Source organism: Orbicella faveolata, unplaced genomic scaffold (genome assembly GCF_042242905.1).
Source record: "Orbicella faveolata isolate gen_17 unplaced genomic scaffold, um_ofav_v1 contig_47, whole genome shotgun sequence".
Classification (NCBI taxonomy): domain Eukaryota; kingdom Metazoa; phylum Cnidaria; class Anthozoa; order Scleractinia; family Merulinidae; genus Orbicella; species Orbicella faveolata.
The window spans coordinates 22,364,384-22,391,500 of NW_028301577.1; the positions used below are offsets into that span (position 1 = coordinate 22,364,384).

Below are 27,117 nucleotides of genomic sequence, written 5' to 3' on the forward strand. Positions count from 1 at the left end.
ATTTTCTTTTTTCTCATCACCTGCCTACTGACAATGTGTCAAAATTGCGAGGAGAATAAGACTTTGATAGCATCTGTGAGAGTCTTAAAATACCACTTCAGTATAAAGCTTTGTTTTACTTTAGCGACTGTCTTCCTTATGCAAAGTGTCATTCAATTAAAAACAGTCGGCTTTCGTTAAAGGGTTTGTTTCTTCCTTTGCTTTTCTCAAGGGAGAGCTATTGTTACGCTTTCATTTCACGTTACAAATTTGTCCAACTTTTTACTTTAAAGCTAACATACCGGTGACTCAGTCCCTTGTTGTTAAAAAGTGCGATATCACTGCTAAAAGAACATCACTCCTACTTTGATGAAACTATGATAGGTCCATTGCGTTGTTAAATAAGGAAAATGGCGAATTCAGTCATTTGCTTCCATGCTTCATTTCTTACAGTAGAGCGCATAGCGTTGCTGCTTGTTCAGCAAAGTTGTCATCGTATACTTCCATACTTTATTTTTACTCGAAGTCAAATATCAGACGCCTAGCGGCTTTAATGTGTCGAGTTAACAAAGGGTATATTGGGTAACAATTAGAGTTTCCCTAAGTTGTCGATGTTGAATTCCTTTGTCCTGATATCTTTTCATGGGTTCAGACTTCAGTTCTTTTCAGCTGTTTAGGAGATTACGGCAACGGTAGTAAGTTTTCTTCGACCATTAACCACTGATAACGGACTATCCTCGACTGCCATCAGCGCGGATCATCGTGCAATGGGCGTGAACCCGAAGCCTAGATCTTTGCATCTTTCTTTGCTCTTTTCAAGTTTTCCGGGTTTTAAAGCCATTTCTCTATATGAAGTGTGGTCGAATTACTTAAATGGACAGCCTACGCTGGAAAGAGTTGACATATTCTGCTTGTCAAACAAGCACAAGCTCTCGTCGAGTCTAGTGAGAATTTTAGCTGGTTGTGAAATTCGACTAGAGCGCTATAGTCCATAAGAAAGGTGAAACTGATGACTTCTTATTAAAGCTTCAAGAACATTTTATTAGAGAACAGTACCACTTTTTTTGATATTATTAGCTTAGTCATCCTGCTTGTTTTTATGTTTTCCACAAGGAATGAAAGGACAGCTGATTAGGGAGTCTTCCCGTCACATTCAACCCGTAAAGTTCTCCAAGAAACGACAGAAACATGTGTTATGAATACAAAATCAAATGAACCGCTAATGGAATTATAATGAGCCTGCAGGTCCCGCTGTGAAAATTAGAGTGCACCTCCTCTCTAAACAATTGGCCACTGGCTGGCCACTTCAGTTTGCGTGAGAATCTCTTGCTCGTTCTGGGGTAATTACGGGGTAAACAAATTTAGAGAAGCTCGAAACATTTCGTGGCGATGCGTCTGATGGTGTTAAATCTTTCAATAGAAAGCCAGTGATACTTCGCGCGGCCTTACACCACAGTTTGTAGCAGTGGGGAAGTTTTCCAACTTGCATCAAGTGACCTACATTTGTTTTGAAGTTAATCGTTTTAATTGTTATGACGAATAGTCTTTTATGCTTTCTGAACGAACACAATGACTTCTATGTGCTTTGCGCAAAACTCAAGGGCTAGTTTCTTCTTCTGAGTAAGGGACATTTGCGTGAGCGTAACGCGCCAGGCCCGTAGCAGGGGGAGGGGCAGGGCGGGCTCGAGCCCCCCCCAGAAATTTTCAGACTTGACTTAATTTCTGCCACAAAAGTGGAACTTTGCCACTAAAATGGATAGTTGTCAATGGATGTTACAGTTTCAAAGTATTGTCGATCATAGTAAGATTATGTACTGTTGTTCTTCTGTGCAATTTGGAATTGTGTAAAGGAACAAAATCGTATTTTTGCTCTGCCAAAAACAACCAACAGCTTTAAAATATCTGCTTATTTTTCATCAAAATAGACAGAAGCAAGATGGATCAAAATGCACCAATGACAATCCCTAAACTTGACCTCTTGAACTTTATTGGTTTCCTAAGAAGTCCGCCAGTGTAAAATATACTACTGTACTAGAGTGAAAGTCTCACATGTTCACAGGGACAGAACAGATGCTCTGACCCTTGTGGACGTAGCCAATGACTTCGTTGGGGAGAAACAAAACCGAAAGCATATTGTTTGACAAATTTTCCGCGAACGATATCCCAAACAAGTTCTCTATTTCATCAAAGTCAACACAAACGGAAAATTAGAGACAAGAACAAAAGGTATTGTAGACAAATGTAGTGATCTGACATGTACCAAGAAGTATGCTTTAACCGAGGGACCGAAGCAGGGGTGGAGTTTATAGGGGCCACTCGCTCAGCACCCCCAGTCATTTTATGCTTGCTACGGGCCTGCGCGCAACGATGGTACATCACGTGCGCACGAGTCGAATTTGAAACGCAATAGTGGGACTTGTATCAAGTTTACATCTTTTAACTACACATTCGTCAAAGAGCTTGGTCAGGGTTTTTTTTAAAATAAGTCTTGGCTGCAAATGATGGCAAAACGCAGGATTAAGAAAAAAAAAAGAAGTAAAGCGTCTAATTAACTGATCAGAGGAGAACAACAACTGTTATCTCCGGTTGGCCAGGAAGGTGGTTCAAGAGCAACACTGTTTTTGGAAAACTATCACCCCTGATAAGGGAAAGGAGGAAATGCACGCGGCTCTAGCGAATGAATGTTCCGTTGCTTTTCTTTTCTCATTCCGTTGCAATTTTTTCCAGGTCAAAATCTACGTACAGAAAATTCGGAAAATGACGGTAAAACAATTGCACGCTCTTCTTGATAAAACGCCATTTTTTGGGGGGGGGGGGTGGGGGGAGTCAACTTTGCGCTCATCATGTGGAAATGTCATTTATCCAAGTTTCTAACTCCTCTTTGCGGTGAAGTTAAGTAAACAGGAATTTAAAGTAATTTGTTTCCCATGTTAACAATTTGACCTTGCACACTACCTTTAAAACAACAAATGCAACTGTAGTTTCTGTGCATTACAAATGAAGCAAATAACGTGACTTTTATAGCTTTTACAGTTCTTTCCCTGTTAAAAAGGAAAAAGAACTGTGCCAAGTCTTTTCAATTCCAAATCTCTCAAATCACGTCAAAAGTTTATGGATCTCAATGGTGCCCTTCCTTAGTCAGTCAAGTTGAAATAAATTAATTTATTGTTAATGCCAACTTTGGAAACTTTCACGATTGTGATGTACACTTGCATTACAGTTTTCTTCATTTGCATAATTTTCATGAAGGTGATGATATTTTTAATTCTACTCACCTTTCAGCCTGGCAATGTTCTTATATTAATGTAAGGAGAAATTATACATGAATCATTTCAACATTACATACTATAGTGACGACAGATTGGTATGACATTATTATTTTATTTTTGACACCTTCACCATGATTAAATGGTAATATTAAACTTGTTCCTATACAGTTAAATAACACTGAAGTTTACCAAGAAGATGGAGCACTGCCTAAGTCTGATAAAAAACTGACGATGCTACACTCCAACTGCCAAAGTCTGATAAAAAAAAGAAAAACTGATAATGCTATACTTCAACTACTCTAGCACTCTTCCGATCGTAGTATTAATCATTATTCATTGTAAGGTTGTTAAAATAATAATTGATCACATAATTTATTTAAAGTCAATGATCTTAGTTGACATAATTAAAAAAAATATATTGACCCATATCAAAGACTTTTACTGGTTGGGGTTTGCACATCAAAAGTCTCATGAAGTAATAGTGGGTGTAAAATGAATCCATGCACTTGTATACTGTTGTGTGTTCTTACATGAAGTACTTTGTGAGGTGATCTTGAACTTGTTGGATTTTTGTACTGTGGCATTGCAACTCCACTCCTGATTTTAAATGTCATTCCCAAGGAAGATTTCAGATGGCATAAAAATTTTGTTGATGTTAAGTTTTTGTTTATTTGAAATTTTGGGTTAATTAGCAGCAAAACGTAAATAGGTATCTTGAAGGACATTTTTGACCCAAAACTCTCAATGTTTTAATCCTTTTGGTCCTGATGTTGATATGAATCTTCTTCACATTAGTCCATGTAACTTTTCATGGAATTTGTGGAGAGAATTTTTCCAAATATGGCATTCAGTGGTGCATTCATTTGATATTTTGAAAAAAAAAATTGCTGTTGATCTTTTTGAAGGAGCTCAGTCACGGTACTTTGAGTTATTTTGGCCACATACAAAATTACCTTTCAATGGTAGGAAACCTGAAAATAACAGTTTAATAAGATAGAAAAACACCAAAGACATCATGATAAAACATAAAGGAACAAGGATGGCTAAGGATGGGGAAGATTAAAATGGATTACAAACAACGAATTTGAAAAATTGAGGCTAAACTTTTCAATATGCGCAAACCGTGACTGAGCTCCTTTAAGGACTTAAACAAATAAAGTTAAATAATGTTCCAATAAAATTCTATTTGAAAAAAAATTTTTTTTTTCACAACTGAAGAAATTATTTAATATATACATTTATGTACACAAAACAATATGTGGTTTGTACAATTTATACACTGCTTGCTTATTTAAAAATGTGGGTGAAAATGTTTTTCCCCACTCTCTTGCATATTTGGCTGTAGAATTATACAAATTTTTGTGTGAATTTCAAAGAAATACACAATAAATTGAAAGGAACTAAAAACAATGAGGTTGCACTTTTTGCAACATAATTTAAATTGGAAAAACCTTTAACTAGCTATTAAATAGCAGTTTGTAAATTAATGTAATCTGTTTTAGCTAGGAACTTGAAGCCTTTTTCCTCGTCTTTTTTGTCTTCTCAAATTTTATTGTTTCTACCTCCAGCTGGGCCATTTCTGTGATTCTTGCCTGGAAGGAAGGGCTTGCTCCAATCATGGGATCTGGATATTTACATCCTGATGAACAAAGTGCAGAAATATATAAATGTAAGTACAGTGAAACCCCGTCTTACGGCCACCCCATTAATACAGCCACCTCGTTATTATGGCCACTTTATTCTTGTCCAAACAAAAGCTTAGTCAGTCATTTCATTATTTAAAGCACCCCTTTAATATGACCACTCCATTAATAAGGCCACATTTTTGGGGCCTGTTGGTGATCGGATTAACAGGGTTCCACTGTAAGTAATGAAAATTTCAGTAGTCATGCATGCAACCAAAGGCAACAAGTGCGTTGGACCATGGATTGAGTGGCCTGTGTTCAAACCCTGGCCAGGATCATTGCCTTGTGTTTTTTTGGCAAGACAGTTTACTCTCACAGTGCCTCTTGCCACCCAGGTGTGTTAATGGGTACTGGCGAGGAAGATGAGGACCAGGGCTTGAGAAAAACTTGAATTCAAGCTTGCGTTTCAGACAAGCAGCTGTCAAATTGTGCTTGCCATTGGCTGGCAAAGTCTTAATTATACTTTTTATATTTAGTTGGGCTTTGCCCATTGGGCAAGTGAGAATGACAAGTTACTAGCCCAGCAGGAAAATCTACTTTTCTCAGATGACCTTACAGCACTTTTTTCAAGCCCCATTGGGAGTAACTCTGTGATGGACAAGCATCCAATCCAGGGGGGGAGTAAAAATACTCATAGTTGCTTCATGGTTTAAGAACCAGTATAAGCTCCAGCTGTGATGGGCCACTGGCGTGACACAGACTTGACCTTTTACCTTTTACAAGATGTCAAGTTTGGAATGATCTTGCAGAATTAGACATATCTTACCTTTGAGATTTAATGTTGCTTTTGTTTTCCACCTAAACAACAAAGCGGGAGAAAACGCATTTTTGTTAAATGGAATTTGAGGATTGTGAGTTTGTTTAAGATAATGTAAGGAATTATCTTCTCTTTAATCTTGAATTTATTTTTAACAAAAATTATTGCCAGTAATTCTTTTTGGGAAGATTTATGTTCAAATTATTGTTTTAATAATATTAATGGTGGTCTTTAAGGTAGATTGTATTACTTTGGGCAACACTGCATACTTTACTCAGGAAAAGGAGGGCAGTTTACAAAACTAAATTTAATTTATTGTTAAAATAATATTTTAAAGAAAAGAAATACAGTGGAATCCCGATTTTTCAAACCATGCAATGGAAATGGGCTTGGAAAATTGGAGGACAGGTTCACAAAATTGAGGGTCACTTTCTCCTATTTTTGCTAAGGGAAGTAAAAATTGCTTTGAATAATCGAGAGGTTCAAATAATCAAGGGTTCGAAAAATAGGGATTGCACTGAAAAGAATGTTTAAACAAGAATCTTTATAGTTAATATGATTCTCAACTGATGATTTTCCTTTGCTTTAATTTATCATTTGTTTGATATATTTTGTTTAAATATTACTGAAGAAAGTTAAATATAGAAATTGAAACTAACAGTCCTCCAGTTTTTGTCTTGGGCATGAGTTGAATATCTTCCTCAGATGAAGATCTGAAAAGTTAATTACACATTCACAATATTATTTAAAGACTATGAATTGCATAATAAGTTTCAAAGAAAATTGTTTAAAGCATAAAAATATGTTTTATGTTAATAGGCAATGAGATATATCTGATCTCAAAATGTTATTTATCACACATTTTAAAACCGAGCAGAATATACAACAAAATTTTAATGTCATGGCAACAGTATTAACCAGAGCTAACAGAAGAGTTTAATACTTCAAGCATAGCTGAGAAAAGATTCAATCATGTAGTTGTACATGTGTTTGTTAAGTAAGTTTTATTTTTGTTCAGCCCAAATTAATTGAGTACTTTTTGGAAAACATGAAAGCCTTGCTTATAGCTTCAATTCACAAACTTCTGACGTCTCCTATACCCATTCTAATGTTTGCATCAGGTTACACAAAGATACATACGTTTTCTAAAATCTGGTGCATGTGTTATTAATTGAGTAAGGGTACAGTGTATGTGAGTAGAACATAGTTCAATATTATATAAGTCTCAGTGTCAACTAACAGAAGATCCCTGTTATTCTTTTCCTTTTTAGTTGATTTTATAAGTTGATCTTGGTCTGTACAACTTGAAGTTATCCCTAAACTGCAATAGCATTGAAAAATATAATCTCATGATAGGATATATACTGAGCTAAGGAAATCCCCATTCTTCATAATGTACAGTTCAAGAAAATATCCATACTGCCCCCACAGAAGGGATTGGAATTTCCTGGGGGTGGGGGTTCTGCAAGACCAAAACATTTAAAGAAATGCATGAAGCTTAATTCATTTGGAATTTCTGGAGGGGTCAGGGGATCCTAGAAAAATCCCTTTGGTGGGTAAGGTATGGATATTTTCTGGAACCACACAATCCATTTTCTTGGAATTAAATTTGGTATTAAAAATGCCCAGTGAAGCGTTTCGTTGCATGAGGTTTGGATTCTTGAAACATTCCTACCTGAACAATACTAGTGATAAAGGGAGTATGGGAAGCATTGTTGACAAAGTCAGGAAAATACAGTTGGATCTGGCCAATTCAAACTTGGTTATTTTGAATTCCCTGTTATTTTGAACTCATAATCATTTTCCTTGGATCTGCCCTTTAGTCATTTACTATCAGCTATTTCGAACTCCCGCTATTTCGAACTATTTTTGGTTTCCCATGAGAGTTCGAGATAGTGGGGTTCAACTGTACTGGGTCTAGGCAAATATTGACCATTGGACTGCAGAGACATCAGAGTAAGTAGGGCTGTAAATTACTTTTAAGGTGGCTACTAACAGTTTCCAGTACTTTCCAGCAGTTAAACTTTGATGGATTGAATTACACCACTCTTTATCAAGTGGTGCTACAAATATTATGTGACACAAATGCCAAATCATTGGCGATTAAGTTGCGATTACTTTCATGGCATAATAGGTTACCACAGAAACAGTACAACATGTTAAAAAAACCTCTTAACTTTGCAAAACGTTATCACAATTCAATAATGATAAAAAATGTGGGTCATACCCTAGGATATACTGGGGATTTTTCACCTTGTTGTCACTGTCTTAAAGGAGCTCAGTCATGGTATTTTGAACTATTTTTGCCATGTACAAAATTACCGTTTAATCGGAGGAATCCTGAAAATAATAGTTTACTAAGATAGGAAAACACCAAAGAGGTAATAATAAACCGTAATGGAACAAGGATGGTTGAGGATGGAGAAGGTTAACCTGGATTACAAATGAAGACCTTCAAAAATTTAGGCTAAATGTTTCAAAAACACAAACTGGGCGTAGCTCCCCTAAAGGCATGAGTTTGTACTTGTTTATTCATTATCGCAGTAACTATTTTCTATACCCTTACCTGGACATAGGTTTAACTGGAGTCTGCCGCTGAGATGTTATTGGTATTGTTCCAATAGCAATGAGATCGGCAGTGCTACGAGGCATTGTGGGTATTGATGTGCTGCGATTAAATGTCATTGGAATCTTAGGCCCTGGCCGAAAGAAGCTACTCCTGTACAACTCAGATGAGGCGTCACTAGCAACTAGGTCTTCATTGTTTAGTTTACATTTTCCCAGTGCCAAAACTCGTTGGGTGTTGACTTCTCCTTCACTGCTGCTATCAGTTGTTGTGTATGTATTACTGGGTGGACTTCTGTGGGTTACACGTTGGTGACTTTGCCGTTGATGAACACTGTTAGTTCTTGCATCACTGGCGAGACAACAAAGATCAAATGTCAAGGTAAGGTTAAGTCTACATACGAGCCAAGTGGCCCATCAGGCCAGAGCTTATTCTGGTTTCTGTAGCAAGAAGCCACTAGGAGTTTTTCTACTCCCCCCTGGATGGGATGCTAGTCCATCGCAAAGCTACCCCAGCATTAATGTTGCCAGTACCTATTTATACACCTGGGTGGAGAGAGGCACTGTGAGAGTAGAGGGTCTCCGCCAAGAACACAACACAATGTCCCCGGCCAGGGCTTAAACCCAGACAGCTTGATCTGGAGATAAGTGTGCTAACTACGACACCATTGCGCCTCCCATCAAATGTCAATGTAATAAACAAATAGTTATATAAGTCGGATTATTCTCACATTTTGATTGGTTTTTGCTTCTGATTTATTGGAGGACAGACATATAGATGATGTCATTAACAACTTCTTTTTTTTCTTTATTATTTTATGTGAAACACGATGAGTAGATTCTGTGTTGATGTGCATCTGTTCAGCAATAGATAACAGAAGACATCAAAATGTGGTAAGTAACTTCACTGTCACTCAAGATTGCCCTAACAACCTGTGTGCCACTTGTTTAATCTTACCACATTTTGAAGTTATATTTGGCATCCGTTACTGAACAGATGCATGACAACACTGACAGTAACACCCCGCAATTCCTTTCCCAAGATTGGTCAACTTATAAATCACTTTACAATACCCCTTAACCTTGTCAAGCAGACAGATGTCAAGAATAAAGGAAATCAACAAATTAGGGATTGTAAATACCTAGGGAGTGTGTTGGGGAGAGTAGGGCCCAGTAGGATCCAATGTTCTTTGGGTAGTTTTATCTATGGATGAATAAAGGGTGTCGACAAGGGTCTCCTATTTACCTTTAAATCTAGGCCTAATTTATTGATCACAAAAAAGAACTAATAGGAAGTTCACAATAAATGCATAAATTTATTGGATCAATGAATCATATATCACCGACACAGCACACATGTATTAAAGAGCCTCAACTGCATCACAATAAAATAATTTGACACAAAAGATAAAAGTATTGTCAATAGATGTTTTGATGCATCAAGCATCATTCTCAAGACTGAGGTTGTTAATCATGACTGAGGTCCTTAATGCTAATGTCAAAGTTGTTATTTATGAGTTGACTTTGAAATTGAGTACATTCAAGTATGCTTGATGCATTGAAACGTCGATTTACTCTCTTGTAAAATGCTTTAACAAGCAACTCATTTAATCTAATAAAATAATTAACCCAAATGTGTTTTGTACTATATTCTGCACAACCTTATGTGCTACATAGCCAAGAAAAAAAAAATCGATTTTGTTGAAAGTATAATTAAAATACCATTCTACATGTGCACTCCGACTGAAAGGTGCAATCATAATCTACATGTACCAGACTTGTTAAGAAGCAGTTTCATTAAAAAAAAAGCATAATTAAGAGCATGGAGGCAAGGATTTCCCTGGCTATTCCAAATTTCATCCCTCTGCTACATCTTTTGACATCTTACCGTAAAATAATGAGGCTCATTAGTGTCAATGACTATGTACATTCTTCAGTTGCTAACCAAACATTAAATCAATCTATAATTAAAATTTTATCTTTATTTGGTTTCATAGTGACATTTAATTAAAGATTTAATATTGAGGCAGCCTAAAGTGAAGTAAATACTGTTATTTCACTTGTAAAAATTTGGATGGAACCTACTCTGGCCACAAATTAGGTGTCAAAAAAAAAAGTCTATTCAAGCTGAGCAGTAATTACGGGGAACTCTTTGTTCTCAATCAACATGGACGTGCTGACAGAAGAACAAAATTAAGTTAATTGGTGGTTATATCTGTTTTTAATTTACGTCTGATGTATTATGCGGTTAGTGCTATGACTTTTCTGTAACTTTTTTTTGAGTCAGTAATAAACAAATTTCTTAGCCGGTCCTTGTCGTGTGAAAACTTAAGCTTTTAAGTATTATATTTGTCTTCTGACAATAAAATGCTTCGCGGATGTTTTTGCACCACTCCAGTAGGGTGTCGTGCGTGAAAAACCTTCTAGTCGCTTCCATCCGGCGAATAACTCACCTCGAGTCATTTCTTTTCTTTTGTTGGACAGGTACAAATCCAGTATCTGTAATTCTTTTATCCACAGTCAGAGGTTCTGCATGTAAATAGAAAAAACAAACATGTCATAATCTTCTCGCTCATAAAATAACGAGATTCCGGTTCAAATTAAGCTATATTTTTATGACATTTTCTCGCGATCTAAAGTAGATGAGGAATAGCTGAGCCGAAATGAAGGTATTATACTCACTTAAAACGTATTTCTGTCTTGCTTGACAAAATCGGCGAGGGCTGTGAGCTGCCATGAAGGTATCGAGTGAAGTAAATGGAGTTTGAGGAGGCCGCATTCTTAACGTAACCACATTGCTCGAAGTTGAATCTTTCCAAAGCGGAGAAACACAGGTCCGTGGGACAAAGTTATTCCTTTCCCTGCCCTGTGCCATGAACAAGCTTTGGAGTCACCTCCAAAGCAAGAAATCTAACGGCGAAACCATGGAGAAGTCGAACTTTTCGTGATCACATCCTTGCCGTCCGAATGCTTCTTCACTTCAAGGATTTTATGGTAATTTCTGCGCCCGCGTCTCTTGGGATCCTTATCTCCTAGCAACTAGTGTTCTCTGAGTTCACTCGTCACCAGTCCTTCGCTGGATGTTAGGCACCTTCAAAGGAATCTGGAAGTACACCTTTTGCTGTTCATTTACAGAAAATAAACATTCATTTGTGCCCAAATTTCTTTCATTATGGTGAATAAACTCTCATTAACACCAATATGACCTTCATTTGAGCGTAAGGAACGTTCAAGAATAACATTTACATATGTATTAACATTCAAAATCATCAAAAGATAATACCTTCATTTGACATTCATTGACTGTAAATGTATTTTCATTTTGGTTGAAATAAAATTCGTTGTCTCGAAACGACAATCATTTACACTTTAGGACAATCAGTTTTCAACAAAAGACTTTCAATAACACAATTTGCATGAGAACTCACAATCAATTGCATTATTATGCAACCATATCCATGAAGGTAACAATCTTTAGTGCGGCAAGACAAACATTACCGTGTTTTCACCAAACGTTAAGAGAAAACAATCGCTCATTCGCGCAGTTCTTTTGAACAGAGATATCTCGCCCAATTTTCCTCGAAATTTTGATTATAGAACAAGGGACCATATGTACTTTTTTTAAAACATATTGTCACAATCCTCCCCTTCCAGATATATGTAAATTCGGCCACTTATGAAACTTTTTGCGTACAACTCAGAGGGCGCACTACATGTACATGTACAGTATACGTGTGTCATAGTGACAGTTAGATTTCTCCAGAAATGCCACGAAGAAATAGAATCCCATTTGAACACCGCGAAAGGATAGTCAGGGCCTTTGAAGATGTCAAAAGAGACGAAGCAAGACGCCAGGGAATTGCTCTGTGAAATTATCGCACGCAGCTGTTGCAGCAAGCTCTACAACGAAATATTGGTACCATTACGGTTTCGTTTCATGCAAACGTATTTGCCACGATGCCTCAATAGTGAGGCAATTGAAGGATAAATCGTTCAGCGAATTTGATATTCTATCTTTCAAAAATAAATGTTATTATGGCTGTAATGTTTGTCTCGCCGCATTAAAGATTGTTACCTTCATGGATATGGTTGCCTAATAATGCAATTGAATGTTAATTCTCATGCAAATTGTGTTATTGAAAGTCTTTTGTTGAAAACTGAATGTCCTAAAGTGTAAATGATTGTCGTTTCGCGACAACGAATTTTTTTTCGACCAAAATGAAAATACCTTATCAGTCAATGAATGTCAAATGAAGGTATTGTTTTTCTTTTGATGATTTTGAATGTTAATGCATATGTAAATGTTATTCTTGAACGTTCCTTACGCGCAAATGAAGGTCATATTGGTGTTAATGAGAGTTTATTGACCATAAAGAAAGAAATTTGGACACAAATGAATGTTTATTTTCTGTGAATGAACAGCAAAAGGTGTAAAAAGCTAATAATTTACCATTTACGTTTTACAGAACTTTATTTTTAGATAAAAATCGTTCACTCACACGACTCTTACCATTCTAGAAACAAATCAAGAGGTGCTCAAAAGAATGTGAGGTGGATGCAAACACTAAATTTGTTCTTTTCTTGTTTCAATACAAGTGGGGAAGGGGATAGTCTAATATTTCCACCCCTTTGATGAGAAAAAAATTTTTTTGAGCTTTTAGCACCAAGCGTTAACAACGAGTTTCTCGTTACCATTAAGTGGGGAACGTTTTGTACTCAAAGTCTTTTAGTAATGAATTAATAATTCAAGTGAAACAAAGGAAACAAAAAAAAGGTGACAGTGAGTTGTTCAGTATGTGATCTTAATTAGCAGATTTGTTTTTACAAATTATTGTATATGAAACATTCAAGATGGGTTTCACAACATTTCCAAATGATTCATTTTCCGTCAGAATTACTTCACATCATGTATCTTGAGCTAGCTGTCTTGGTAGTGATTAAAGATTTGATTAACATTTACCTCAGCTCTTGAGTTTGATGTATTATGTCTGAGCTGGTGAAGCATTTTCAGCCAATGACAAATACAATTTTGATGTTTTCATTTTCATTATTCTTCTTCTTTTGAAATGAACAGCTTAACAAAACGACACAACTTGCCAATTCAAAACTCAAATCTTGATTAGATTATTACATGAATGACAGGACTATTACAGTGAAAAATAAAGTCAAGGATGGTTCATGTGGTATTTTGCTGTGGTGAAAATCAGGAGATCCTCTTACATACAGTAGTGACTGAGTTCAGTAACACCTCATGTTGACTCCCATGACCAGGCATATGTACTTTTTATTTGAAAATACAAGGTTAAAATGGCACTGAATACAGCGTACAAAACCTGTTAAATGTAAATATATATCAGTTTCACAGGTTTGAAAAATACAATAATTTTATTGCCTAAAACAGTAATGGCTATTTTTTTTTTTATCAGGATTAAGATTTAATTATGATAATAAATTTACTCTTTACAAGTAATTAAATAATTCAATCCATTTTAAATGTCTTCATCTCTTAGTCTGTCTCATCTGCCACCAGACTGTGTTTACATAAACAATATTTATTTGCACACTTGCAATATTAATTTTGAAATATATCATGCCAGCACTTTTCAGGGGTATAGTGAACACCTCTGTAAATCTAGAAAAGATAGATATAAATATATTTATAAGGGAAAAGTGATTTTAACAATTAAATTGACTGGTTTGACACTCTCTAGCCTTTCCCCTTGATCCTACTATCATCCCAAAGGTTGACAAGTAAATAACAGAAGTTACTAAATACTTCATGTTTGTCCATGTGTAGATTTATGAAACTGTTCCCTGGATAACATGGAAAATGGATTTTCAAAGCTGCTAATATTAAAAATTTCTTAAGGGGGAATGCCCCAAAGCCCTCACGTCTAATGGCTCTTGGGACTTGATTAACTTTCTCTTCAGTGTGTACTCCATGAAAAATGTTCACTTTAGACATCTCCAATATTGCCCATGGCAGCTTAGGTGTAGGTAAAAAGCTCATGAGTTGAACTACAGACAGTGGAATAGTGATTTTTTGAACGACTAAGGGAGGGAAATGGGAAATGACTGTGGTTTGTGCTATTAAAAGGCTAAAAAAAAATGAGTTTCAAGAAATCAGAATTCCACTATAATGGTATTTGTAACAAAGTGCATATTGCTGCAATGAATGTATGATTTTGTACACATAAAAATAGTAATTATGGTATAAGAGCTGTGGACATTGAAATTTTGACCCCAAATTTTTTAATATTCATGTTTGTTTCATTTAAATTGTTCCCAGTTTGGACGATCCTTGACCTTTGTTTCAGTCTAAAGTTACTTTCACACAACACAAAAGTATATGAAGTGTATATGGCATAGATCCTTACAAGGCTCTAGCCAGAAAAAAATTTGTGACTGAGACAATGTCCATGAAAAAGTAATTTTGTTTGACTGAGCTTATGTCCATGATTAAATTCTTTTCCTTGATATTCAGGGTGATTATGAGAACTATAAAATACAAATGGGAAAAAAATGACTGCGGTAAGTGTCTTGGTTTGCCCGTTACTAGCTATAGCCTTGCCTTTAAGCCTACACGTTCAAGGGCACTGCCAAAATTTCTATCATTCATGGAATTCATACCCCCTCCAGTGCCTGGGTGGTGCTAAATAAACCCGCAAACCTCTGTAGATAAAGCTGACTACACCTTTATATGCCATTCTTGGTACTCCGGCTTTAATGTCACTCATGATTCCCAGCTGATTTGCTAAAGACTTAAAAACCTCATCTGTCTCATACTGGACCCTTACAGAAGGTGCAGGTATCACCTTACCAGAATGAAAGTAGTCAAATGAAACCAAAGGTGATTTGTACACAGTATTAAAAAACCTTGGATCATATTCCTCTTTGAGAAGAAATGTCAAGTTTCTTTGAGTAAAAGGATAAAACTGATTGTTCAGCGTAATGTATTTGAGATGCTCATCAAAGAACTGTCCTCGGCTGACACCTATTTTTCCAAATGTGACTGCACGTGGGATTTCTGGTCGTATGCATGCACGGTCATGCCTCTGTGCTGGATGTCGCATCCAGTCATCCCAGTACGCTGCCGGCCACTTTGGAGCAAGCTCATCCCAAACAGATTTTTTAAGCATCCACCCGAGCCCCGGAAAGAAGTCACTGCGATAAAGCAAATCATTACCCCTTACTTTTCCTTCTTTACCATTATCATTCCACGCTGACACACACCAAAGGGTGGGGTCTTTTTCTAACAACCCCTTAGTAGCTTCAAAGTATTCAAAGAAATCGGGAGCCACCTCGAGGTCATCTTCGACTATAATAACAGTGTCTTGCTGCAGCACGTCGAAAACTTGCGACAAAGCCCATTTATAATGTCTCGACAGTTTGTAATAACCTTTTAAATGACCCATAGCTTCAGGGACGGCGATGTCGGATAAATCAGGATGTTTTATATACATAAGTTTGTCCCTGTAATTGTTGATAACTTGAGCTGTTTCTTCATGCCCGCAATCTTGGCTGACAATTACAGGGAACTTCTTTTCCGAAGGGCGATGTCTCAGTAAACTGTCCAGGCATCTTTCTACTTCAGGTCTGTTACAAGCGATTACAAGTACAGCTGCGACTGTTTCTTCAGTATTCTGCTGGGTGTTTAGTCTTCCGTGTGAGTTTGCATTTTCTCTATTTCTGTTCAAGTAGTCGAGACGATCCCGGAAACTAGATGGATCAAAGGTTGCTTGTTGGACGAGCCCGACACGACGAGATTTTATCCACAGAAATGCAATAAAGACGCAAACAGACAAGACTACAATGAAAACTCTGCGGTTGAGTTTTATGGTATTCATATCGCCATAAACAAGTTGAAGCCAGCTTGGCTAATATTTTTCATACCATACTAGCAACACCGTCTCCGTCCGCCATTTTGTTTTCCTTCCAAATGAACGAATACGCATGCCACTGATAGATAATCCGCTGAATACAGAAGCCTGCGATTTACGGCTTGGTCGCTAAGTCATCGTAGAAACTTGAACAAAATGGAGTGTTTGATAGGAATTCAAGGTCCTGATTTTGTCCTAGTGGCTAGCGATTCTGCAAGCGGGAGGAGTATTGTTCGCATGAAAGATGGTAAGGTTTTCCCACTGCCCATAGCATTCAGTTAAAGATTGCTGCAGTTTTTGTTTTCATGTATAAACAAACGGTATTGACGGCAAGGCTGCCATGAGGCAGTGCAGTTATCATGACTCAGTACTTTCCCTGACTGCTTTTGTTTCGTGACGTTTGCCGCTTTTTGGATTAAGAATGCTTGTTGGTTAGTTTTATGATGTATTCCTTTGATTACACTTAACCAGATGTTTTCACTTTGGCATGATGTAAAAAATAATCAGTATTTTGCCCTTTATGAAGAATAGGTAAAGTTAAGTCAAGTAAACTTGTGCCTAGAGCAAGGTTTATTTCAATTTCAGTGATTTTTTTTACAAAGTTAGTCATCTATTTTATACTTTTCAATTATTTCGTAAAATTTTGTCTCATTATTATTATCTCATAATTCTTACGTACAATTGTATTAGGATTTAGGATAAGGATTATGTTCACCACACATCAGCCTGTGGGTGCCGCTTTTTTCAGACTAGCCCATGTCATCTGATATGGAGTGCCTGTCACTGTAAGGCCATTCCCTTTTGCTTCTCCCCCTCCCCCATTGAAGTATGAACATGATACCCCCCCTCCAAGTTTTCTTTTTCTTTACCTCTCGAGAAAACGTAATTTTCCTTCCAGAGCCCCTCATCAATATTAACAAAATCAAATGGTGCCAACAGAGCAACCCTTCAGACTGACTTTTGTTGTACCTTCAGAACTCGGGGGTAGAGTGGTGGAAACTTTTAAAATAGTAAGTCATTTTTTTTTTCAGACCAGGACAAAATGTTCAAGCTGAGCAGCAAGCTGCTTATGTTAGTGACAGGAGAGGCAGGAGACACAGTTCAGTTTGCTGAATACATGGAAAAAAATATACAGCTTTACAAAATGAAAAATGGTATGGCCTGTAAACAAATATTTAGTAAATTAGTTTGTAGTGGATTACAATGGAGAATATTATGTGAAAACAGAGGGTTGAGGTACCCAGGAAAAAGAAGCTAATGGGTAGAACTGAAGCTGCAATTTAATACGGTCCCCAAAACACTTACTGGACAGGTGTTTTGCAGGAGATAAAATCCCACCCCTGAAGAAGCAGGGCTGTCATTAAGGGCTGTAACCTGTAACACTTGTTACGGCTGAGAATGTTTGATGGGTCCTTGATGTTAAGGGTAAACTTGCCTGCCGTTGATACTACACCCACAAAGTAACAAGTTTGTAACTTGTGTGAAGATCAAGGCTATTTGTGACTCAGAACTTAATGACAGCCCTGAAAAACTATTATAAAGATAGAAAGATAGAAAGATGGATGGTTTCCATAATAAGGAGGTGGTAATAACAGTAAGGATATGGATATTGGATAAGCATTCTGGACCAAATGTTGACAGTGCTAGAGAGGCAGCCATTAGTGAAGTCTTGCCCTGACCCTGTTGCCTGAATAAGGAACACATCTTGACCATAGACTAACTTTTCTGGCATTCTCCATTATAAATCTTGTTAACTTTCTATGTTTTTTAAAATGTCTCTAAAATTCTATCACATACCACCATTGTCTGCCATTCTGATAAGATAATACTTCCAACAAAATTCTTTGGGTGGTGATCTGTTTCTAAATCCAGCTTGCCTTTAGGAGAGGGGCAGGCTCCTGTCCCAAACAGAGGCTGGTACTCCAGCCCTCCCTGTCAGTGTTTAGTCGGTGTATTGTATTAATGTTACCTTTGTAAAAATCTTAGGATATGAACTTACCCCTCATGCTGCTGCTAATTTCACAAGAAGAAACTTGGCTGATGCTCTTCGCAGTTCCGTAAGTACTTATTAGTTTTTGAGAAAATCAAACCAGGGCTTGAAATTGCGACTCACTGGTCGCCAATGCGACTAAAAATTGAGCACTGGCGACTAAATTTTCAGAACTGGTTGCCAGCTGGCAACTCGCGTTTTGTCCGATAACTAAAGAAAACCACAACACAAATTTTGTTTTTAAATCTTTATATTAGGAAATCAATCGGATATGGTAGCTAGTATACAACTCACCTTTCCGTCCCCAGTAAAATAGTGTGTCAATATTACAAGACAATTGAAAAAATTGAATGTATTTCGACACGTCGATACTGCGTTCACGGCACGCCATATTGTTTCAGTGGCTTCTTCCGAAACTAGGATTGCAGGCACGCTTCAACACCATGTACTTTTCATTTGCCGCGAAAATGGCGGCAGATACCAATTAGTTGAAGGAATTACGTGAGTTTTTACGTGCGGGGAATGAAGATTCAGCTAAAAGGTTAATCCAAACTTTGAATCCTTCATCAGTTGTTGAATAAAATACGCAAATATGCAAGGACCTGTGTTTGTCTCACAATAAAGACCACAGACTTAACATGTTTTATGCTTCGCTTCATTTAAAATGACTATGGAGACAACCATCTCCTTCGGACCAGAGACATATCACCTGAGTCAGAACAACGTTAGCTTTACAACTAAGTGTTACTCCTGTTGTTTCTAATTGTTTTCGCTCTTTGATTGTGACTTTTCTTGCTTGCAAAGTAACATATAAAATCCTGTTCTTGTGTGAGTTATATAATTATAATATAAGTTGGTGACCAAAATTTATGATCTGGTGAGCAAAATTTTTCTGTTAGTTGCCAGTTGGCTCCTGAACGAAAAAGTTAATTTCAAGCCCTGCAAATTATTCCAAATACTAGTTTCTCAAAACCCTGATTTTCCAACCTTCTGTTAACTGTAACAAACAGTTGTTTTCCTCTCCTCAGTCAAACACTGTAATTTTACCTGAGTTCTCAAACTATCCAATTTTTCAAATCAATTTTAATTTCCCACAGAGATTTAAAAAATTCTGATTCACCCACAATTGCAAACAGATTAAATACCTACTTTGTATACGTTAAACATTACCAAGAATGAATTTATTATTCTTTTTAACATTTTAACAGTCTGCATACCAAGTCAATATGCTGATAGCTGGTTATGACGATACCAGTGGCCCAGAACTATACTACATGGACTGGCTAGCTTCACTGCAAAAAGTAAGTTTGGTCATCGTTATCAGCGTGTTTAACAGACTCTAGTATGTTTTAATAAAACAAGGCTAAGTATGTACGTCTGCGGTTCGCAATCGAAAAACAATCCAACCGATCGGGTTAGATTGAGTTCGATTGACTACGCCAGGTTTATACAAAGAAGCCTCGGAGAAGCGGGGGGTAGAACAGGGATATCTGCGCTGCTCAGCAGACGTTACTAACCTAGGTTAAATTATGTCTGCGACGCAGGCTACAGTCACCAGTATCGGTGAAGTATCGGCAGAATGTCGGTAGCCTATCGATTGACATGTCAGCCGACAATCAGACAACCACTCTCGGCCGACATATCGGTTGAGTGTTGGGCGACATATTGACCGACACGCGACGGATATATCGGCCGATATGTCGACTGACATATCTCGGTCAATATATCGGCCGAGTGTCGATCAATATGTTGACTGATGTATCGGTCGAGTGTCGGTCGATATATCGGCCGATACCTCGGTCGAGTGTCGGTTGATATGTCGACCGATGTATTGGTCAAGGGGTGCACAAAATACACATGATCCTAATATTTTAAGATGGAATCCAGTGGGGGAGCTGGGATGGCACAGTGGTGAGAGTGCTCACCTTCCAGGGCAGTCATTAAGTTTTGATTCACCTGTAGCCTTGTTCTTCACATCCAAATCAAACTTGTTACTTTTTGGGTGAATTGTATCAACTGCAGGTAAGTTTACTCATGACATCAAGGGCCCATCAAACATACTTGACCGTAGTAGGTGTTACAGGTTACGGCCTCTGCGACCACAGTTAAATCAGACCAATCATCATGTGGGTTACATTTTTAGTGGTTCTCAGCTGCAGGTTTTTCTCCAGGCTTTTTGGTGTTCCTCCCTCCACAAAAATTAATCTGGAAAAAGTGGAACAGCATCTCCATGATATGTGCCACCACCAATCCCTATTTAGTCATTTGTTAGTTATTTTATTCAAAAATATCTATATTTGGTCTTCTCCCCACCATAATGAGCATGAAGCCTAGGCACATTTCTCCTCTTTTGTCTTTTTGTTGTTGTTGTTATATGGCAGTGCTCGTTTTTCCTTTTATGATAAGGGCTTTGACAGGATCATTTAACCACACTGGCAAATTGAAAAGATCAAACAGTGGCTTCTGTCACTGCCTGCTTATCGGCAGTCTTCAAACTGAAATGTTTTTCAGTATGTTCTGCATTTTTAACAATAGGGAATTTTGTGTGTCTTTTGCTGAGAAGCCATCAGTAAAATCATCCCTAAAATCACGACAAAGAGACATTTGCCGGGGAATGTGAGTGCAAAGTTCCTGGTCAAACCAGTCAAAGGTCAAGTGAAAAGAGCTGCCGAAATTGCTGTTTTAAACCGGATAGCCTTTGTAAATCAGAAAGTCAATTAAAATTTCCAGTAATGGAACAGCTATTAAGTTTTTGGACTTTTTCTCATTTTTTACAGGTACCATTTGCTGCACATGGTTATGGATCATTTTTCTCCCTCAGTATAATGGATCGTTATTATAAGCCAGGTATGCCAATGGTTTACTGTAGTTTATGTTTAATTTGATCACAAAAGCCTTTTACATGTCATAAGAGTGCTTTGTAAGTAGCCTTGTACAAACTGATTAGGCAACCTGTCAGTGTGTGATACAACAAAGGGCACCTAACAATAATCAGGTCTGTCTGGCCTAACCTGTCAGTTCTTTACAGGACTAGCCTGCTTTGTCTTATTACAATTTTTTCTTCTTCTGGCAGGGGGGAGGGGTGGGTGGGGGGGAAGTTGACTGCTGGTGGCATAACAACTTAAAACTGTTGTCTTTAGTAGGCTTTTCACTCAACACCAGCGAGAAACAAATATACATATGCGTACAGCTTTATAACCAGAGATTTTATTTTATTCATTTCTTTCAAACTAGGTTTGACACGAGAAGATGCATCAGAACTCCTCAAGAAATGCATTGAAGAGGTAATTCAGAGTGATTAATGTTTAATATCTCCTTACTACTTTCCATACATGCTCAAATAGACAGGTGTAGAGAATAGAGAAAATCATCAGCTTGCAGATGTAGTCCCGGACTGGCTTCATCTTAGCAGACCCAAGATACGTCAGTTCGTGTAATTTTTTTCTATAGGATTGTGCAAGAGGGGCTGTGCAGTAGTGTAACTACGCCGGAGGAATTTGAAAACGGAGGTTTCGCTCTGAAAACGCATCAAATGTTTTCCGTCCACACTAGGCAGGAGAAATTTAAAAACGCAACAATCGCCGGTCATTTTGGATTTGTGTCTTTGGAAAACTCCAACAGGGAAATCACGTGATCATCGTGACGACATCGTTTTCGAAAAGCTACGTTTTCAAAATGTCTTTCGTCCACACGAAAACGAAAAGCCGGCGTTTTCAAATTCCTCCGGTTTGAAGAGCGTTTTCGAAAAGCTCGGTTTTCGTGACGGATTGGTGTGGACGGTAGGCCTAACCGTAGAAATAAAGCTTTGTTTTCAAATTTCTCCGGCACAGTGTGGACGCTGCCTAAGCCTTCCTATCAAGAGAAAAAATTTTCTCTTGTTCTTATTCAATGATTTACGGATTTTTTTTTATCAACTAGTTGTTTTGTCACCAGGATAAAGAAAGTTGTTTTTACGAAGCAAAATTAATACAAAGACTTCACTGATTCTTTTTCTGTCTCTTTTTTTAAGGTGCAAAGGAGGTTTCTTGTTCGCCTTCCAGATTTCTTCATCAGACTAATTGACAAAGATGGCGTCCATGATGTGTCTATTCCCTCCAAAAGTTGAGAAAGAAAATAACGCATACAATATCAGTCAGCAAGTGGAAATTCTGTTCGTTTCAAATCCGCAGTATTTAGCCCACAAGACTTTAAGTTATGGATAGAAAGTATGCTGTTTTCAGAAGGTTGTAGCTGTGGAAACTTTCGATGAATTTCTTTCTTTTTGTACCGTAATGTAGTCGCAATAAAAAAATCTTACACCTTGATGTTGCTTCTTCAAGTTTAAGTTGTGCATGTCGATAGAAATTCTTTGGTGGAGCTATTTTGGGTAGAAGACACAAAGTCTACACTGCTCCCTTCCCCTCTCAAACACATCTTCACTGGCGTGTTTATACAGCCGTCCGAAGTCTGAAATCCGAGAACCTTACAATCTGAAACTTCTCTAGCGCTGATACACCACAAACAACACATCACTACTCATTTATACTTTGCATGTTAATTGAAGGTTAGAAAATATGTTTATCAGACTTAACATACATAAGTACACATTTAGACAAGGTAAGAAGAAGAGAAGAAGGAGAAGGACATTAGGTGATTAATCTCATTTTTATCTCATTCATGCCTATGCGATGAATGAGATTTGTGGGCAGAAAGTGTGGACCGTAGACGGAAGTGAGAGTGTCCTCACCACCCCTCCCCCCTTCGGCTTCGATGTTGCAACAATTATAAGCAAGTGCAAAGAATTAAACATCATTGTTTGGTGTAATAAATTTTAACATCAAGTCAGAGTTTCGCAACCTTGAAAATCGCAATATGGCTTTAGAAACCGAAATGCTTACACCTAAGGGAACCTAAATGGGTTATTTTAACACGCTATCATGAGGGAATCAACGAGGCAGTCATGGCAGTTATATTGGTTAAACACATATTTGCTTCCCAGCTGGTAAGTAATCATTGCTTTTTAGATTATGCTTTTCCTTTTCAAAGAACGTAATGCAAATTAGTCATTACACGAAAGCCTGGTTTTCACTAGCAACGCAAGCACAAGCGCAAGCATTAGGGATGGCCCAAGTGAAAACGAAATTCGACGCAAACACAAGCGCAAGCAAAATCATCCGAGCCTTCCACCATTTTGGAAAACTCTTTAGGCGCGAGGTAATCTGGATCCAAAGTTTTCATTGGCCAAACATAACCACGTGTGGTAAATATCACTTTTTGCAGGGCAAACGCAAGATTAAGCGCAAGCACAAGAAAAAGGAAAAATTTTTATCCTCGTGCTTAAGCTTGCGCTTGCGCTTATGCCTACGTCAAGGCCATTTTCACGGTGAAATAAAAATTATTGTGTTTGCGCTTGTGCTTGCGCTTGTGCTTGCGCTTGTGCTTGCGCTTGTGCTCATGCTTGCGTCAAGGGCTTTTTCATAGTAAAATAAGAATTAGTGTTTGCGCTTGTGCTTGCGTCGCTAGTGAAAACTAGGCCCTTTGATTAAAGTTAATGACGGATCAAGTGCATGGCTTTGACGTTAGGCGGAAAGCTATCCAACAAGTATGCCCCACTGTAGAAGTATCTACGTTTCACAGTAGTAATCAGCTCCCGTATAACTTTCTGACAATTTCAACAGTTAACGCCACTGTACTCAGTCTTCTCAATGGCAGGAATTTATCTGATGTTAAATTTATTTTCAACAAACTTGCAGATCGGTTGAAGTGATAGACCATATATCGACATACGGAGGACCAACGACGAGTATTAGCGAGAACTTTGCAACTGCAAAGCCAAATGTCAACCTCGTCCCCAGATTCTCTCATCTTCCCGCCCTACTGAAGTGAAGCGAGAGACGGAGTGGGAAGAAGAAAGACCCTGGGAACTAGGTTGATCAAATTTGTGGCAAGCTTGCTGGAGTTGCCCCACAACCAAGCAAACTGTCTGTTTGTGTTAAAATTTTTGAATGTATTTTGAATTAAATTTTGAGCCATTTTCTTTTAAACTTGGCAGTATAACCTTTTCTATATTTTCTTTTCAGTTATATGATATCAGTTTTGTTTAAACGGCCCGGGCTTTCTTTCAAAATTCAAAGTTATAGCAGTAATGTGCGTTGAACCTGGAAGCGATGTTTGTAATTAAATAAATGTGAAAAATAATAATATCAATAACAATGAAAATGAATAAATACGAGCGTTGTCTAAAGGCAAAAGGCTGAGTGTGAACCTGTAGTACCGAATTTTTTTGTCCAATCGCAGAGCAGTATACTCGAGTGCTATTTAATTTACAGACGTTGTTGGCGAGTATTTAATTTCAAAGATCACTGGTAGAAACTGAAATCCGCCAAGGAGGACCCGATGGAGAACGTCTGATGTGGTATGAACATGTAATGGTTAATTGTTATCTTATTGTGGTATAGTATTGGCTAGCAAATGTGGCCTCAATGATTTACAACGCCGACATCACTAGAGATAAGACCCTAGCGATCAAGACATTTCTTTTCCCAAAGAAGAGTTAGAACCGGGGGGGAGGGTACTCCCTTATATGGGCTATATAGGTATGTGCGGCCCACAAGGGTACCAGTTTTTAGCCGTTTTGGTCACAAATAGGGTAGGCCATTTTGGTCTCAAGTAGAGCATGGTTTTGCACTCTAGCCTTGAATTGGCTATGTTTTTTCAGAAGAAGCTACGTTTTTGTCATTTTTCGGTAAGACCATCAATAGAAGCACTTCACAATGCCTTTAACATTACTCTGAACTAGGGAACTAATTACAAGACAGGTCTGAAACAGGAACGAGAAACTGCAAGGGACCGCATACGATAAACGCTGCCAACGTAGGATCTACAAAAGATCTAATCAGCCAAAAAAAAAATATAAAGACAAACAGTAGACTGCAAGGCTGATACTACGTGAAAAACGTTTCGAGACACCAACATGACAAGAACCGATAAAGCAGGATCGCAACAGTGGACAGCTGTTTCGTCCTTATTGGGAGTTTGGGACTCGTCAGCACTGTGTAGCGAAGCCAGCCCAAGAGCCAACGCACGGGTCATTTCAATTCATGTGCGTTGGCTCTTAGGCTAGAGTTACATATCTTCGCTACACAGTGCTGACGAGTCCCAAGAAGGACAAAACAGCTGTCCACTGTTGCGATCCTGTTTTATCGGTTCTTGTCAAGTTGGTGTCTCGAAACGTCTTTCACGTAGTGTCAGCCGTTTGTCTGAAACAGGGTATTGACTTGAGGGTCAGGTCTTAATAAGATATCAAATTTTTGGTCAGGTCATAAATAGGGCAGAGAAAATCGCAGGTTTTGGTCTTAAACAGGGTAAGGGATTTTGGGAGGCCGCGTACCCCCACTCAATTTTTCTGGGAGTTTCTCCGCCCCCCCCCCCCCCCCCCCCCCACGATTGGAGTTAGAAGAGAATGCAGAACCTGGCTGGTGTACGAGTCATCAACTTCAACGTACATGGTATTGAAATTGTACGCAACTAGCACGTGTACCATCATTTATTTGTTCAGACTGTTCATGCTGATGTTATTTTTATGTGGCAAAGCGTCGGACAATGAGCTAATTGAGGATGGGGGGAGGGGAGGGAGGGAGTGTAGCGTCCCCAGAATTTATCCAAAATTTGGGTCTTCTGCCTTAGTTTAAAACGATCTCAGCTTCACTAACCATAGTATTATCACTTCCAGCGTTTTCTGTGGTTAATCTTTATTCTCTCTTGTCTAAACCTAGCTTAAATCTATTACTGGAAGTGACTGCTCAAAAGAGAAATTTAAACTGCATTCTCCGAATTGCAGTTTCGCCACCTGCCGCTTTCGTTTGCTGAAAATTTAATGTCAGAATTCAATATTTCGATAAAAGCAAATTCACATAAAAACCATAAAAGGTCAGTATTCGGAAGAATTGATAATTAATTGATGAGCGCCTTTATTTATCAGCCTGTCCAGTATCTCAGCCGAATTCAAGGATAACATTCGATCACGCAAACTGTTGAGTCATCATAAGCCTGGGAAATTCTTATCGTGTGATAGAGAATCTTTTTTTTCCGCTTGAGCCAGCTTGTTATGACGTCCTACCATGTTGTCAACATATGAGTTCCTCGTAGAATGCGTGGCGAACTACTTTATAGATAATATCAATAAACTAATTGTGGTCCGATTGAGAACATCTGTTAGCACAATGAAAATTTAAAAAAACGGCAAAGATAGCACATGACTATTATTTTTACTTGTTGCCAAGAAGCGAAAATAAGAAAACTGAAATGCACTTTAGGTCTGGAAGGCTTAGTGACGTAAGGAAATTTCATTTTTAGCATGTTTAGTTTAGCATGTTTAGCCTTGTACCCAGGGTCTGATCTGTGACGAGGTTTTTCCTTGAGTACGTATCTGAGCCGCGAAGAGTATGGTGAGGGCAAGCTTAGGTTTGGATGGGTTTTGCATTAGACCACATTACCGGCATTTGACCACCCCGTCCACCTAAACTTCTGAAACTAGCTGTGGAAATAAAGCATGGTCGGGTAAGGTTAGCAATAGGTCTAGTTTCATCCATTCATTACCAACATAAATTAGAATCTTCTTTCAACAAACATCTCAGATATATATCAATATTGTATGCACTTGCTTGAATTAATGCACTCAGTCGTTTTCCACCACGCGTCAAGTCGGATTCAAGAAATTTGCTTCAATTATATGAGTTAAACACCATCATAATCATTACCTCTTGGGAGTTCCTTTGTTAGAAATACTTCCTGAGTTTGGAAAACTGCATTTTATTTAAGGTTTTCCTGAACAGGTGAATCGGTTCTTTTTTTGAATTTATTATGAGGCTAAAAGTTTCAAACTGAACCTTTTTAAGAATTGTTTATACCGTTAATACACTTTTGCGAATTTTTTTCCTGTTTTATAGAAATAATCCTCGATTCATAAGCCCTTGATCACTAGATAATAACTTTTTTCAAAAAATAATAATAC

General features: G+C 37.9%; 4 protein-coding genes across 8 annotated transcripts in view; 2 read left to right on the forward strand and 2 right to left on the reverse strand.

The window, feature by feature from the left end:
* Window positions 1-3,340: 3,340 nt before the first annotated feature.
* On the reverse strand, window positions 3,341-11,458 carry LOC110067912 (uncharacterized). 2 transcript variants are annotated; one of them, XM_020775259.2, is made up of 6 exons: window positions 10,938-11,458; window positions 10,709-10,784; window positions 8,257-8,607; window positions 6,350-6,403; window positions 5,700-5,731; window positions 3,341-4,887 (listed from the first exon to the last, which is right to left on the reverse strand). In XM_020775259.2, the coding sequence occupies exons 1-6, from the start codon at window positions 11,128-11,130 to the stop codon at window positions 4,751-4,753; spliced, it is 843 nt and encodes a 280-aa protein (XP_020630918.1). In that variant the 5' UTR covers window positions 11,131-11,458; the 3' UTR covers window positions 3,341-4,750. The 2 variants fall into 2 exon arrangements, with proteins under 2 accessions (XP_020630918.1, XP_020630919.1); XM_020775260.2 differs by lacking the exon at window positions 6,350-6,403 and having other exon boundaries at window positions 10,938-11,456.
* LOC110067926 (proteasome subunit beta type-2-like) lies at window positions 4,848-22,429 on the forward strand. Of its 3 annotated transcripts, none has more exons than XM_089279686.1 (7): window positions 4,848-4,917; window positions 17,167-17,289; window positions 18,122-18,192; window positions 19,334-19,426; window positions 20,903-20,972; window positions 21,360-21,409; window positions 22,135-22,429. In XM_089279686.1, exons 1-7 carry the CDS (start codon window positions 4,866-4,868, stop codon window positions 22,228-22,230), a joined length of 555 nt encoding a protein of 184 aa, XP_089135812.1. In that variant the 5' UTR covers window positions 4,848-4,865; the 3' UTR covers window positions 22,231-22,429. The 3 variants fall into 3 exon arrangements, with proteins under 3 accessions (XP_089135812.1, XP_089135813.1, XP_089135811.1); XM_089279687.1 differs by lacking the exon at window positions 4,848-4,917 and adding an exon at window positions 9,129-9,149; XM_089279685.1 differs by lacking the exon at window positions 4,848-4,917 and adding an exon at window positions 16,233-16,382.
* Window positions 13,515-16,208, reverse strand: LOC110067918 (alpha-1,3-mannosyl-glycoprotein 2-beta-N-acetylglucosaminyltransferase-like). The gene has a single exon (XM_020775265.2). The coding sequence runs from the start codon at window positions 16,100-16,102 to the stop codon at window positions 14,867-14,869; it is 1,236 nt and encodes a 411-aa protein (XP_020630924.2). The 5' UTR covers window positions 16,103-16,208; the 3' UTR covers window positions 13,515-14,866.
* Window positions 22,430-24,424: 1,995 nt separating the features above from the next.
* The window catches only part of LOC110053914 (uncharacterized), a 43,434-nt gene continuing 40,741 nt past the window's right edge, over window positions 24,425-27,117 (forward strand). Inside the window, exon 1 of one of the 2 annotated variants that reach the window (XM_089279682.1) lies at window positions 24,425-24,519. In XM_089279682.1, the coding sequence (XP_089135808.1) occupies window positions 24,515-24,519 (5 nt within the window). In that variant the 5' untranslated portion in view covers window positions 24,425-24,514. The remainder of the gene's footprint in view (window positions 24,520-27,117) is intronic. The other variant, XM_089279684.1, reaches the window with a different exon arrangement.